Source organism: Sceloporus occidentalis, unplaced genomic scaffold (assembly GCF_023333645.1).
Source record: "Sceloporus occidentalis isolate IW3139 unplaced genomic scaffold, rSceOcc1.0.p SCAF_2, whole genome shotgun sequence".
NCBI classification, from domain to species: domain Eukaryota; kingdom Metazoa; phylum Chordata; class Lepidosauria; order Squamata; family Phrynosomatidae; genus Sceloporus; species Sceloporus occidentalis.
Genome location: NW_028316982.1, coordinates 81,208,548 through 81,224,159, shown reverse-complemented (window position 1 = coordinate 81,224,159; position 15,612 = coordinate 81,208,548). Strand labels below are relative to the sequence as shown.

The following is a 15,612-nucleotide window of genomic DNA, read 5'->3' as shown; positions in this document are numbered from 1 at the left end:
GAAATCAAAGAAGAAATGAAGTGTTGCTTTGTAAATCCTTCCATCATCTCAGCACAAGTACAAGGAGCCCTTAAGGTGGGTAGTGCAAAAGGGGGGGGGGGTCCTTGCACAGAAAGCACATGCTGATTTGCATCTTGTCTGATTTTGGAAGCTAAGCAGACTCAGGCCTGATTAGTACTTGGACTGGAGACCATCAGGAAATACCAAGGATCTCCAAGTAAGACTAGGAAAGAATTTTGTCTGCAATGCTGTAGAGCCACTGTTGCCGGTCAGTGTCGACAATACTGGGCTAGATAGACCAATGATTTTATGAAGTAAAATGAGCCCCCAAAGAATGGCCACCTTGTGTTAAAATAAATGTTCCATAGTATAAAATGTCTTCTATTATGTGCTATCCTCTAGTATGAAGCATCCCTCTTAACAATGGGTTCCCTTTTACAAGGACACAATTCCTCCATAAGAAGTAGTTCATCCAAGATTTTAAACCAAGCAATGCCTTTTGGGTTAAAAATATCAAATCTGCCATGGCAGGTAAAATCTAAACATTCCCTCTCCCATCTACTCCTTTTTCAATATAAATGCACTCTAAGCCTCCTGACAATGTCTGCACAAAAATTCAAAGAATATCACTAATCATTTTCTCCATCTGCTCATGACTGTTCAAAAGCAAGCTTTTGTTTATTCTTAGAAAAATATTTTGCCTTTATTTATGTCCTGCAGACAGAGGTCAGGGTACAATTCACTTTCATAAACCTAGCAGAGCAGTAAAGCCTGAACTTGTTGAGTTTAAATTACAAGTATGAAACCTGGCATAATTACACACTGATCCATTCAAAACACGCTTGGATATGGATATCTGTATCCGATGCTTCTAGGGAGTGAGGGGACTAACTGATATGGGCCTAAATCCTCTTGTTAATTCTAACTAGAATAGAACCATCAAGTTAATTTGCTTTCTCTACTGAAAACAATGGGTCCACTTTAGCAGAAACTAACCAACAGGATACCAGGTGTGATTAGTTCATGAACCAGGATAAAATGTTATATTCTACACACTGAATAAGGCTGAGAATATAAAACTACAGTGTTACTGGGAAACATGCTAGCACCTTGCTTATTGACAGAACGTACCATTAAAGGTGTCTTGCCATCTTTATCTTTTGCATTAACGTCAGCTCCAGAATCTATGAAAAGTCTGGCCACATCTGTTTTTCCACTTAATGCACACAGCCTCATCAGTGGAGTCCACTCCAATCCTGTGTCTTTAGGATCAACCTGTTACAGCAAGAAGTTCTTTTGTAACTTGAAATATACATTCAATGAAAACTCAAATATTTCTGTTTTATGGAATAATTGCTAAAATATTACCTATCTTCAAATACTATCTTACCTGTTTGTTTCCATTTGTTTGTTTTTAATTTTGCTTCACAGAGTGATTTTCTATACCTGGAACAACCTTCTTAGTACTTTATATATACATAGATAACTCCCTGTCCTTCCCATATTATAACTCACTTCAAAATCTATTATTTCCACAAAATATCTCATGGCACTTGACAATGACATTGCCTTCTGCTGTCAGGTAAGCTTTTCCAGTTTATAGGTTCACTGTCCTTTGCACACATTTGCTTTTTCACTTTCAGCTTCTCCATTTTATTTTGATTGAGACTTTTCAGCAAGAAAGGTGTCACTGCCGTTATCTGCCAAATGCACAACATGCGGCTGATCAATGTATAGTGACAAGAACACCAGTAGTAATATTATTGGTCAAGATAATGCCTATTCATGGCACATTTCTAACCTACATTTGACATACTTTCCTTCTATCATTGCAGATGTTGTTCATATAAAATTGATGTGATTATGTTATTAAAATTAGCTCTTTTGCATTGTATCTGACACTAAAGTTGTAATATAAAGCAACATCAAATGTGTTATTAATTATTTTTCTGTATACAGTATTTAACTAATTTTCCATTTGTGTTTTTCAATGTAGATGTCATCTTGTTGGTGGTGGTCCATATTTTTAATTTGTGGCACCAAATAAGTACATAAAGCTAGTGAAAGCACTAAAAAAAAAAGGAACAAAGACAGGGCCAAACAGCTTTTGAAGATTCAAACACTTTTTCACATGGATAGTTTGGAGGAAAGAATAAAAATATTTGTTTGCTCAGTCATTTATTTTAATCCCAAGTGCAACCAGCTAATGTGGCCAACCATAGTATTCTCTTCAGAAATGAACACTTGCCCTCCCATGCCTGCCTATACTGCCATTTGCAGAGTGGTACACACAGAGAACTACATAAATAAGCATATATATTCTGTCAAACAATAGTATTCTGAACCTCTTGGAAACAGTTGTAAAAGGCAGGGAAATGCGTCACAAATAGTAAGAGGACATTTTGGCCAAGATTCCACACTCTGTGAGTAAAGCACTGTGTGAGCGTAGTTCCACTGGCCAAGATCTGCATGTCATGTTATCTTGTTCTCACTGTTAATACCATGACGTAAGTGAAACATCCAAAGAACGCAAACAGTACATCTGGTGACTAGAATATTTTAAAGCAGAGATAGACGATACATAGCCTGCAGGACATACTATGCCCACAAGCAACAGACAACCCAAGGCCCTTTCCCTGGTCCTCCAAATTGGTACCACCAAAATGCCCTCTTCTCCTCCACCCCATGATGCAAGAGGTGGTCATCATTATAGCTGATGCTCTTTTAAAACCCATTATTCTTTCAAATGTAGGCTACCATACCTACCTACCTCTGCCTTCCCTCCCAAAGCAGAGCTGCTGCAGCATTACCACAGAAAACAAAACATACCATAGTCCTACCTCTCTCATAATACACCTGTGAGAAATTATCAGATCTGGTCTCCAAGGTTCTATCATTCAGGGATGAGAGCAAGATTGAAGTGTCCTTCCCATTTCAGAGACTGACAGCAATAGTTGAGCTGATATCACTGGGATGAGCCCAGTGCAAATCAGTGACTCCAATGTCAGTTGGATGCCAACTCTGGATATTATAGACTCAATGTGTGAATCGCAAAATAGTTTCAGTGCTATGGAGATCTCCTTCAGAGTAGAGTCAATTCACTGCCCCACTATCATCAGATCTACTAGCTTCTAGTCAACGAGGGTACAGTGTATATCTGTTCTCAGTTGCAGAGATCCTTAGCAGCAGCATTTCAGCGGTGAGAGGAAGCTTCAACCTTGCCTCCATACCAGCAATACTACTCAATATTTTTGGGATGTAAGGAAAATTGGAACTTTCTCACATGGGGGAAATTGGGGATTTATAAAGGAATTTTCCCAGGACATTTCTATGTGTCTAGCTTTTCTGGTGCACTTTAGTCCCTTATCTTCTGCACCCTTTTGTCTTTTCCCTATTATTTTATTGAGTTTGTGATGATTTCTTTTTGTTTTTACTGAGTATCAATTCCAACCGCATTTACTTCTGAACTTTTTAAATTTTCTAAATTGATTTGTTTTAAATTCATCCTGACAACAGATTTACAGAGTTAGAAGGGACATGATGGACCATCAAGCCCAAGCCCTATTCAATGCAGATCTCCAGATAATGTTAAATCATGTTCATTAAATTAATTTGCATAAACAAATTCATTAAGATGTAATCAAGCATGTTAATTCTGTTAAAGGTATTTCATGAGCTTCCTAATCCACTTAATTTATTGTTGTTCCTTTGGTTTAAAATGCAATTCAATACATTTTTCACTGATTGGCTTATTAACTCTTGTACATCTGATGGCTTTAAGTGTTGAGCATTAGCTGTGGTCATAGACTGAGGCTGTGTGGATATAATGAGCCGCAGATGCAGCTGTATATCTGATAAAATGCATTTCATAACTACTTTCATAACTAAATCCTTTTTCAGGTATGTCCTATCTTCTACCTTATGTTCTTTCCTTTCTATTTTCTATTGTTGGTGCATTAGTGTCTTTGTTAATCCCTGTGAGTCACTCTCATTTGATGCTATGAAAATTTTCTTGAATATCATTTTACTGGTGTTTTTTTCCAGAAACATGTTAGGCAGTGGTCATCTGAATGGGATTATTTTCATGTCCCGCAATCTGCTGTCAATTGTACAGATTCTAATAGTATTCCCTCATTGGTTTGTTTCATTTTCTTTTTGAAGACAAAGGCACTTCATTCTTATCCAATTCTTCTGCATTTTTTCTCTGAACTCCCTCCATTATGTTTCTAAGTTAACAATCTAGTGTATGAGCAACAAGAAGACACATCTAGCTGGCAAGGCAGGAAATAATAAAACTGTTTGAGGAGGGGGGGGATCAACAGTTGTAAAATGGAAAAAATTTAGACTCCTGCCTCATCAGCAGGTACAAAGGGAATAACCCAGAAGTACTTGGATTGTTCCACAATGTCATAAAGAGAATCACCATAACACAGAGCCTATTATTCCCATCCTGCAGAGTCAGTGCAATCTGCTACCATAGTCAATGGTATAAAATGCAACTGAGAGATCCAGAACAAGGGCAGCACTCCCTCTGTCTTTCATCTGGAATAGGCTACCTGTCAAGACAACTAAAACTGTGGAGTCGAAGGCTTTCTTGGCCAGCATCCATAGCTTTTTGTGGGTTCTCAGCAGACAATGAGCACTAATCAAACAGACACTAATCCTCCTTTGCATACTCTCCCACCCTGAGGCCTGCCATTAGCAACAGAACAATACACATGCAAATCACTCCTGCCTTCCCAGGTCACACAATATATATATATACACACACACACACACACACACACACACACACACACAACTCCTTTCCAGGCAAGCATTCTCTGAAGATGCCAACGAGATGCTGGCAAAACGTCAGGAAGAAACTCTTCTAGAACATGGCCACATAGTCCAAAAACCCACAAAAAAAAAGCAACTAAAACTGTTTCAGTACCATTATTGTGTGCCTTCCAGTCATTTATAACTTATGATGACCCTACGATGGGGTTTTCTTGTCATGATTTGTGTAGAAGGAGGTTGCCTTTGTGGAGATTAGGACCTTGGACTCCAGCATCCTAGTCCAACACTCAAACCACTACATCACTCTTAAAGGTAAAAAGGTAAAGGTTTCCCCTTAGACGTGATTATCCAGTTATGTCCAACTGTAAGGGGCAATGCTCATCTACATTCTCTCTGCTGGGGTGTTTTGCAGCAGAGCTCTGTCAGGTCCTGGTTTTATAGCCCTAGCAGGCAAAGCCGCTGTGAGTGATGGCAAACACAGTGCCTAATGAGTCAGGGCCTCAGTCCTGAAAAGAGAGGAATCCATTTGGAAGGAAGAGGTCCAAGTACCAGTAAACCCAGCAGCTTCTTCCTCCCTCTGGACTCCTGTAGTCACTGTGATCCTCCTCCTCTCTCTGCTGGGGTGTTTTACACTCTTCTCTCTCTCAGAGCCCATATGTCTTTCAAAGAACTAGACACAGCATATGCTGTACTGGTAGCCATGAACCCTGTGGAAATGTGGCCACACATTAGTTGGTCTTGGCTTCTTTTCCCAATCATAACATTGGAAACTACATGGCCTCAGCTCCATCAGGGCTAGCCTGAAGAAAGTGGCTCCTCCTTCCTTAACTGTCATCTTTTGGCCAATGAGGGAGAGAATAGGCTGGCCCAGCTCCATCAGGGCTAGCCTAAAGAAGAAGAGCCCTCCCTCCAGTCCATCTGCCTTGGTCTAGGCCTCAGAGGGAGAGAAGAATGCTGGACCTGATCCCCTCCCCCCCACCATTCCCTTCTCCTTTTGTGTCGTGTCTTTTAGATTGTAAACCTGAGGGCAGGGAAGCATCTGTTATCCCCTCTGTTGTAAGCAGCCCAGATTCCCAGTGATTGGGCGGCATATAAATAAATCTTATCATCATCATCATCATCATCATCATCATCATCATCATCTCCCAATCACAGTGTTCAATGCCTTTTGAGCTACAGTCCTTGGATTATAGGAGTCAAATAATGACTCTGTATGTTATACTGGGCTGTCCTCTTTAGATAAATCTTGACATCTCTCCAAATATCCAAAATATAACTACATCACAGACTCATAGTATCATAAAGTTGGAAGAGACCACAAGAGCCATCCAGTCCAACCCCCTTCCATGCAGGAACTCACAATCAAAGCAACCCAATAGATGCCATCCAGCCTCTGTTTAAAAACCTCCAAAGGAGACTCCGTCACTTTCCGAGGGAGTGTGTTCCACTGTCAGGAAATTCCTTCTAATGTTTAGGTGGATTCTCTTTTCCTGTACCTTGCATCTGCTGTTGTGGGTCTTATTCCCTGAAGCAGAAGAAAACAAGGTTGCTCCACCCTCAATATGATACCCGTTCAAATACATTGAGCTTTTGTAGACTTAAGACACATGAGGAAATAGACTTAAGCCTACAAAAGCTCATGCTGCCAACTTCTTTCTTTCAGCTAGTTTCAAAGGTGCTACAAGATCTCTCTATATACTGATTCTACAGACTAATATGGCTATATCTTTGGACTCTATCCCTTCAAATACTCAAACAGAGCTATCATATCACCTCTTAACCTTCTCTTTTCCAGGAGACACTGCATATGCTCTGATTGCTTTGTTGCAATCTGAAGTGACCCCTCCCATCATCCTCAAATTTAGCTTCTCAATATGGCACCCAGAAGTGACTACTGGAGATTTCAATGCTAAAGCAATGTTTTTCAACACCTTCGAGCTCCCTCAATTTAGGTTTGGATCCCTCTGTCTTCTTTTATCAGTTTCATTGTCTCCTTATTCTGTGTCTCCTGTTTTTCTCTGTCCCGGTCATTTCTTTAAACCTCATCTTATATTCCTCCGTATCACTCTCACTTGAGGAAATATTTTTTTTTCCAAATTGTCTTTCCTTTCTTCCTTAGAGACACATGGGTTGACGGCCATCTGAACTAAAGGTTTGTGATTTTTTCCCCTCTACCTCTAATTAGCTGCTCCACCATCAAGGGGTTAAAATTGCTCTTCAGTTTTATTTCTCCCTATTTCCTTTCTTCTCCATTCTACTGCCTATTATAATGTTTATATATATAAAATAACATTATCTAAGACCTATTACTGCCTAAATCTGCCCTAGAAGGGGAAAATATGTCCAGTTGGTAAGGCAGGATAGAAAAAACTGTTGGAGAAGGGGCCAAATAGATGTAACTGAAAAAGAATTCTGAGCTCCTGCCAGCCCAGTTGGTACATGGGGAACAACCCAATCGTAGTGGACTGCTCCTCCATGCTATCCTGAAAACAGAAATAATGATAGGGTTTTGAAGAAGAAAATGGGCCCAGTGACAATGTGCATGGAACAAAATGAAATTCAACATGGAGAAATGTAAGGTACTGCACTTAGGGTGGAAAAATTGAATGCACAGATATAGGATGGGGGACACCTGGCTGAACTATACTACATGTGAAAGGGATCTAGGAATCCAAGTAGACCACAAGTTGAACATGAGTCAAGAGTGTGATGTGGCAGCTAAAAATGCCAATGCAATTTTAGGCTGCATCAATAGAAGTATTGTGTATAGATCAAGAGCAGTAATCATGACACTGTACTCTGCTTTGGTCAGGCCTCACCTGGAATATTGTGTCCAGTTCTGGGCACCACAGTTCAAAAAGGACATTGAGAAACGGGAGTGTGTCCAAAGGAGGGCGACTAAAATGGTGAAGGGTCTGGAAACCATGCCTTATGAGGAACAACTTAGGGAGCTGGGGATGTTTAGCTTGATGAAGAGAAGGTTAAGAGGTGATATGATAGCCTTGTTTAAATATTTGAAGGGATGTCATATTGAGGATGGAGCAAGCTTGTTTTCTGCTGCTCCAGAGAACAGGACCTGGAACAATGGATGCAAGCTACAGGAAAAGAGATTCCACCTCAACATTAGGAGGAACTTCTGACAGTAAGGGCTGTTCGACAGTGGAACAGACTTCCTCGGAGTGTAGTGGAGTCTCCTTCCTTGGAGGTCTTTAAGCAGAGGATGGATGGCCATCTGTCAGGGATGCTTTGATTGAGATTTCCTGCATGGCAAGGGGTTGGACTGGATGGCCCTTGTGGTCTCTTCCAACTCTATGATTCTATGATCTGTTTGTGAAAATAAAACAGATAAAAAGCTTCCAAAAGCATGAAATGCATTTTCTACATAGCTTTGCATACATACTGATTTCCCTTACATAAATGAACCTCACAACCATACGTACCTCACAACCATCCTCAATCATCCACTCAATAACATCAGTGTGTCCTCCATCAGCAGCCCAGTGCATCGCTGTACATCCCCCAAGGTCTCTGGCTAGCCAGGAAGCTCCTTTGGATCTTAGATATTGAGCAATGTCCAGCCGCCCAGCAAAACATGCTATCATCAAACTGTAAAATAAGAACGTATATCAAAATAAAAACAAAACCACACTGGTTATTCTCTATTAAAAATGCACACTAAACTAAATGAACATGAAATGAAGCATGAATCAGAGTAAACTAGACAAGGTAAAATAAGAAATGGAACGTATAAACATTGCAAAACTTGGGGTAAGTGAGCTAAAGTGAACAAGAATGGGACATTTTGAGTCAGATAATTACATAGTGTTTTACTCAGAAAATGAAAATGTAAAAAGAAATGAGGGGCATTTATAGTGAGGAAGCAGTCAAAGGATATAATGCAAAGTGTGACCAAATATATCAATAGGACTTCAGGTAAAACCAATCAATAGAACCATAATTCAAGTTTATGCTCCATCAAGAAGAAATTGGAAGATTCTTTGTGGGAGCCCAGGAAGAAACTGATCACACTCCAAAACAGGACTTGATATTAATCACAGGCAATTGGAATGGAAAAAAAAAAAGAAAGAAAGAAAGAAACAGAGCAGAATCAAAGATTGGACATTGCCAGGGAGGAATGAAAAAGCCACTATCTTCAGCCACAAAGAAAAAGAAAACTCCATGGACGGCAGATGAAACTTTTCAAGCAGTTACAAACAGGCAAGAAACTCTAAGGAATAGAGTCAGAACCCTGAATGCAACTGTTCAACAACCTGTGCAGAGAGACAAGGAGAATTAGGATAATAATCAATGCAGAGTCTTCATAAGTGAACTTATGTCTGCAGGAATCAGAATTCAATGGAATATTTTGTTGGACCCCAATTCTTCCGACAGATCAATGGTCCACTGTGCACAGTAGGAAAAACCTCCTCCAGAAAGGAAACTACCCAAGTGGACATTTTGCACAGAGGGAAATGCAGACAGAGCAGTAGGGGAATACATTTCTGATTCTGTTGGTACTGGATATGGAAGTACACCACTGAAACTCATACAGTGCACCCTTGCTTTATGCGGGGGATCCGTTCTGGACTCCCCCACATAAAGCAAATTCCGTGCATGCTCAAGCCCCATTGAAATGAATGGGGCTCATGCACACAGTGGTGCAGCGGCACACACGCACCATGGGCAGCACACCTGTGTATGACATGGGCATATTCCTGTATTCTCTGATGAGATAAAACACTCTGCTTAGTACCTGTCCTTTCCACTGGAATTCTTCATGTTTACATCTGCTCCATTTTCTACCAGAATATGGGCCAGTCTAGATAGAAAAACATTTGCACAGTATTATTTTCCATAGACTAACTGCTAGATAATACAGAAAAACTAAAATTCAAATTTGGAGACTAATTTCGAATTTTGAATCCTTTTAGTAAGAAACTGTAAACTTAAGAAACCACAGTCTTCAAGCCATTTATATGCTCATATATCACAACAGAATAATTTATAAATTGACAGCATGTCTTATTTCTCAAGGTAATGTATGGTTCAGAATTCTAACCAAATCCTTTATTCAGTTCACAACATGGTCAATAAGTAACTAGATCAGTATTTCTCAAGCCAATATGGGACTGCAGTTTCAGGGACTGCAGCCAATCTAGGGATCATCATTTTGAAGAGGAAGTGACTATTTTTCAGTCGTTGGTGGGTTACAAACCGCTGCTTTGCGGCGGTCTCCCGGCGCTGCTGTTTGCTCAGCGAGGGAGTTGCAGCAGCCAAACCGCGCAACTCCCTCGTGGAGCAAAAAAGAAGCTCCAAAATGGAGCTTCTTCCTGCGGCACAGTTATGACACCGCAAGGCGCCAATGGTGCACTCGTGACGTCATAAGCGCCGCGCGACGTGCGGACGCACAGTGTCCACTACGTCAATATGGCGGTGGCCGTGTGGAACAGCCACCGCCATATTCTCCATATTGACTACGTATTAGGGTTAGGGGGGGTGCAGAAACCTAATATGTAGTCAATATGTATTTTATGGCAGTTTGTAACCCGCCCTAGTTCTCATTCTACAAACTCAGAACATGGGCAGAATCCTTTTGGGTATTTATGCATGCATAGGGTTGCCATAACCCGGCGGCCCCCGTGCCATTCACAGTTTCGGGGGGGCCCCTCCCGGTCCCGGTCCGGTTTGGGCCCCCACCCGTGCCTTGTTCCCGGTTTGGGGGCCCGCTCCTACATTTGAAAATGTTGCCCTACATTTGTCCCGGTTTGGAGGTCCTCACTTATGGCAACCCTATGCATGCATACCCCCGTTATGTCAGCTTAAATACTTTTGGGGGTGTTGTGCAACAAAGCAGCCAGTTCTTCTTTGCACAATGCCCTCTGCCTGGCAGTCCAACACATCTTGGGGGTACACAAGGACACCACCACAGGAAATTACTGGCCAGGAGTCAGATATACATCCCAGCACCCATCACTACCACTGAACAGCTGGAGGAGCAGCCTTTGTCTGTATGTTGGAGATCATGAAGGGTAAAGGCTGCACCTTCCTCTTTCTCTAGACATCTCCAAAAAGAGGCTAGACTGCTACTTGTGAGGGATGCTCTAGCTGGATTCCTGTGTTGGGTGAAGAGTGGGACTCAATATCCTATGAGCCATAGAATCTAATTCTATGATTCTATATTGTATTCTACAACCCAGAGGGTGCAGATACATGCACCCACCTACCCCAGTAGTAATTTGACATAGGACTGCACCAAGGAATGATCTGGCTTGCACTGTGCAGCTGAAGAAAATTGCAGTTTTTGCCCTCCGTCATATGTACATTGGTGGAGCCTTATCTCCTGTGGGCCTCCGGTATGATCTGCACCTAATCATATACTGCAGTTTGTTGTTACATTATGAATGTGATACAAAGCAAAATGAACACAAACACAGGCTCAGTTTGGCAAATGTGGCTATAATATTTTAAATAAAAGTGCAGTAAAAAATGTCAACCAAATTAATATATTTTTAAAAAAGAGCTGAACACAATGATGCAGGCTTCTCTGTTTTCCAACCAGTGCTGTATTAGTTGTTATACTCCATAATAAAAGCATTGCAAACTGGGATAGGAATTCACCATTATGTAACACATAAGCTCAAGTAGTACAGTTGTACATATTTTACAGATATTGAAAGATACAATGTAAAAGTGAGGACTCTACTGCTTACCGCCTCAAGGGAGAAAAAACATTTTGACAGAACCATTGGGGCTAGACAAATCACTCAGCTGTTCAATCTCTCAGTGACTCACTAGTTAACCATTCTTGATTTGAAAGCAAGTTAGTAATTTCATATTCTGATAAAAAATTATGAAGTTATTGAGAAGCATAAAGAATTATTGTGATGTGAACAGAGCACTGAAATATAAAAGCAAGCTTACAAATTGAGGTTTGCAATACTACTACCTTGTATATCCCTTCTGTGAAGCAACCATCAAAGCTGTAAATCCTAATTTATTCAAGGTGTCTACCACCACTTGCCTTTTAAAAAGACAAAGGGAAAGTTGAGTCATTATTGCTTCACAAACATTTATATCACAATTATAGTTCTAGCTTCAATATATTTCAGAAGAGTATTGTACTATCTCAATTTAAGGTGATTATTCTGAACCATACAGCAAATATTAGGGGAGGCAAGATCTACTCCATACATTACACAAAATACAACAGACTACTACCTTTGATCAGATATACTATTATCATCCCATTTAAGGTCCCTGGTACAGTGTCCTTCAAGCAGCTGTACTTTTAGCTCTACTTTGTTTAGTCTATCCTGTTGGAGACTGTATTAGAAGAAAGGCTGGATATTAAACAAACAAACAAATAAATATCAGTGAAAAGCATTTGGAGTGAGCTGTTTGAGAATTTAGTCGCACTGATTTCAGAATCATCCCTTCAATTCCTGGTAGAGTATGTTAAGAATTCAAAAATTAATTACATCTATAATTACCTTAGTCTTAAACCATATAGAGGGTAATATCTCCTCCAATGCCATACTATAGATCCACATAAATCCTAATAGATCAAAAAGGGCTATGTACTGATATAGCTGCAGAAGCATCCTTGATAACGTTCTTCAATTCATCTTGGTGCTTGGTATCTCAATACAGCCAACAGTAGTAATAGTGTAAGCACTTAGGACTAACACCAATGCAAATGTTGACTCTGTGGTGACCAAAAGACCCATATGAGGCATAGGCCTGCAGAAGAATCAGTGTACACACACACATCTGTCCAATGAATTCCCATGTCCCTGCAACTGTAGTTAACTATGCTAGAACAAAGGACTTGAAACTTGCTTGTGGTATTTTGCAAGTATTGATTCTATCCACTATCACACCTTCAACTGATTTATTTTTATTATTATTATTCCATTCCAAGAGTTCAGAGCAGTATATGTTGAGAATGAACACAGAGGTGCTAGTAATGCTAGAAACAAATTTTATACCAGAACTAGGAAATCTTGTTGCCAGCCAAGACAAAGCATTTGAGCCATAAACCCAGCCCCCACAACGATAAACACACATTTTTCATTCATGAAGGCTGCTCCATGTTGCAAGAAGACACCACCGTAACAGCACTGTAAAGCATGATATGTAACTGTCTTTGAACAGGCACCTAGATACAGCCATGAACTGTAACATGTAAGTAAGCAGTGCTGCCATAATCTCTAGGATCTTTTAAGTCCTTTCCCCTCCAGTGTGATGATGCTTGTTCTCCCCTCCCCTTTCAATTTCTCTCCCTCATCTGGATGCTTCCTTTTCTCCAGGAATCTGACCAGAGCCCCCCGTGGCTTCCTGTGTCTGTGAGATACCTCAGACAGTGCCAATCATGCTGCTTCTTTTCTTGCCCATCTCCCTGGCCCAATGGGACACTCATTAAAATAGACAGAGGGTGGAAACAAGACAACCAGTGAGACTCAAAACACTCCTTAAAACAACAAAGACTTAGATCTTGTCAGACAAGGTCCCTGACAGCCTTGTGCTGCCTGGCATGCAGCATGGGCATAGACATCCCCCATGCGTCATGTTCCATCCCCCTTCTTTTTCTGCCACCCTACAGTACAATATTGCATTGCACTGTGTGAACTGCCCTTTTAAAACACACCATGAAAAAAAAGTTTACAAATATTTCCCAGCCAAAACACACTACAGTCATCCCTCCGTATTTGCGGATTTGATATTTGCGGATTCGGATTTCATTAATATGTTCTCTCTAGGACTGTCTAGGTCCTCCAGTGCAACTCTGTGGTCAACTTTAACTAAAAGTTGCACTGAAAGACGATTTGTAGCTACTCCAGTGCCATTCTATGGTCAGTGTATGTTGGACATTGACCACAGAGTTGCACTGGAGGACCTAGAGATTCCTAGAGAGATTCCTAGAGAGATTCCTAGAGAGGTGTCCTTCAGGTAAAAACATGGTGTTTTTCCATATTCACGGGGCTCTTGTTCCCCTAACCCTAGCGAATATGGAGGGACAACTCTATATTCTTTCTTGGAATTAAAGGTGTTTTTTTTTCCTTCTGGTATATCCTTTACATTCTCCTTGTCATCTATTCTCAACTGATTTTTTATTCCTGTTTTGTTTTGCTTTTTTTACCTTGCATTGCCTACCAGGAAAAGCACTCTTGATCTTTTGGTTGTTCTTCCATGGTAGTATTCTCACACTTGTCAAAACACAACTGCATTGGTCCTCACTGCCTTTCATAACTTAAAAAAGTATTGTTGCTTAGATCCAAGGCAGCATGGTATTGTTATTGCCCATGCAAGGGAGATTTACTGCTCCCCTATCTCAGAATATATGTAGAACTGATTTGTGGAACAGTATGGTAATTCACAATTTGAAATTTGTCACATTGAGCTTATAATGAAATATGCAATTCAATACTTAGACAATTAGGAAAGCTGCACTTTGTGGCAGAGCAGAATTCATCATGCAATTTACACTCTTATCTGTTTCATTGTTATATTATATGAACACTTTAAAATATGATTCATTTTTCACCTTTTCTGAAGAATATGAAGAACTTCATCTACATCGTCCCTGCTTACTGCACGGTGGAGTTGGTCTCCACTCATTGGTTCGCCTGAAGTAAACAAAGCAAGAAAGTATTTGTAAAGCAAATTAGACAGAGACTCGGCTGATATTTTTCCAGCTACTAAAACACTGTTCACATTTTTCTGTTCAGCAATATCCAAGTTACAAAATGAAACAAAAAAGTATGTATTACTATTTTTCAGTTAGCCAAACTGTTTATGTGATAACCTTTTGTATATCAGAAAATATTAGATTATTTATACAGTTGTCCCTCCATATTCGCTAGGATTAGGGGAACAAGATCCCTGTGAATATGGAAAAACTGCAAATAACAAAAACATTGTTTTTACCTGAGAGGACACCTCTCTAGGAATCTCTAGGTCCTCCAGTGCAACTCTGTGGTCAATGTCCAACATACACTGACCATAGAATGGCACTGGAGTAGCTACAAATCGTCTTTCAGTGCAACTTTTAAAGTTGACTACAGAGTTGCACTGGAGGACCTAGACAGTCCTAGAGAGAACATATTAACGAAATCTGTGAATAATCAAATCCGCAAATTTCAAAGCCGCAAATATGGAGGGATGACTGTAGATGTATTTTTAAAACTTTGAGACATTTTCCAAAATAATAATAAAGTGCAACCTACAAAATACTATGCACATCACTAAATATCTGTACTGGATTAAAAGTAAAGTAAGTCAAGGCATCCGCTAGGCTACTTATCAGGTAGCCTTGGTAGTTGAGCAACCCATTCATTTTTCTGCCTCTACTAGTTGCAATACGGTGATAATAAGAACATCAAGGTTGCATGACCAACTAATGTGGAAGTGCTAAATACACACAAAAAAAGTGGTTGTACGCTTTTATTTTTGACTGTCTTTTATTATGTCTCTATTATGTCTCCAGTCCCATTCTAGTAAGGATGTAATTCTTAATTAAGTTGCTTCTCGAAGGTACCAAGAAGTAATTTCAGCCATTTTCTTCCACTTGCAAGACAGTCTTCGAAGACCACAGTTTTTAAGGGCTATTCAGAATTTGGGACTTAACGCTGCACAAAATTTACATGTGGCTATTTTGTACAGAAAACAGCCTTTTCTGTATGGGAAATAATATTTCAGTGCAGAAATATTAATTCCTGTACATAATAGGCTGTTTCCTGCACAGAAAATACTGTTTTCTATGTAAACCAATCATGTGCAAATTTTATGCAGTACAAATTTTCTCCATAAGAATTAATATTTCTGCATTGAAAT

General features: G+C 40.1%; 1 protein-coding gene across 3 annotated transcripts in view; it reads right to left on the bottom strand.

Annotated features, from left to right (window-relative positions):
* Positions 1-15,612, bottom strand: part of FANK1 (fibronectin type III and ankyrin repeat domains 1) — a 45,122-nt gene that overhangs the window by 6,800 nt on the left and 22,710 nt on the right. For 2 of the 3 annotated variants that reach the window (XM_089510131.1, XM_089510132.1), the window contains exons 4-8: positions 14,324-14,405; positions 11,726-11,800; positions 9,533-9,598; positions 8,220-8,385; positions 1,132-1,275 (exon numbers count right to left, since the gene is read on the bottom strand). In XM_089510131.1, the coding sequence (XP_089366257.1) occupies positions 1,132-1,275; positions 8,220-8,385; positions 9,533-9,598; positions 11,726-11,800; positions 14,324-14,405 (533 nt within the window). Of the gene's footprint in view, positions 1-1,131; positions 1,276-1,515; positions 1,701-8,219; positions 8,386-9,532; positions 9,599-11,725; positions 11,801-14,323; positions 14,406-15,612 lie in introns of those variants that run through there. The other variant, XM_089510133.1, reaches the window with a different exon arrangement.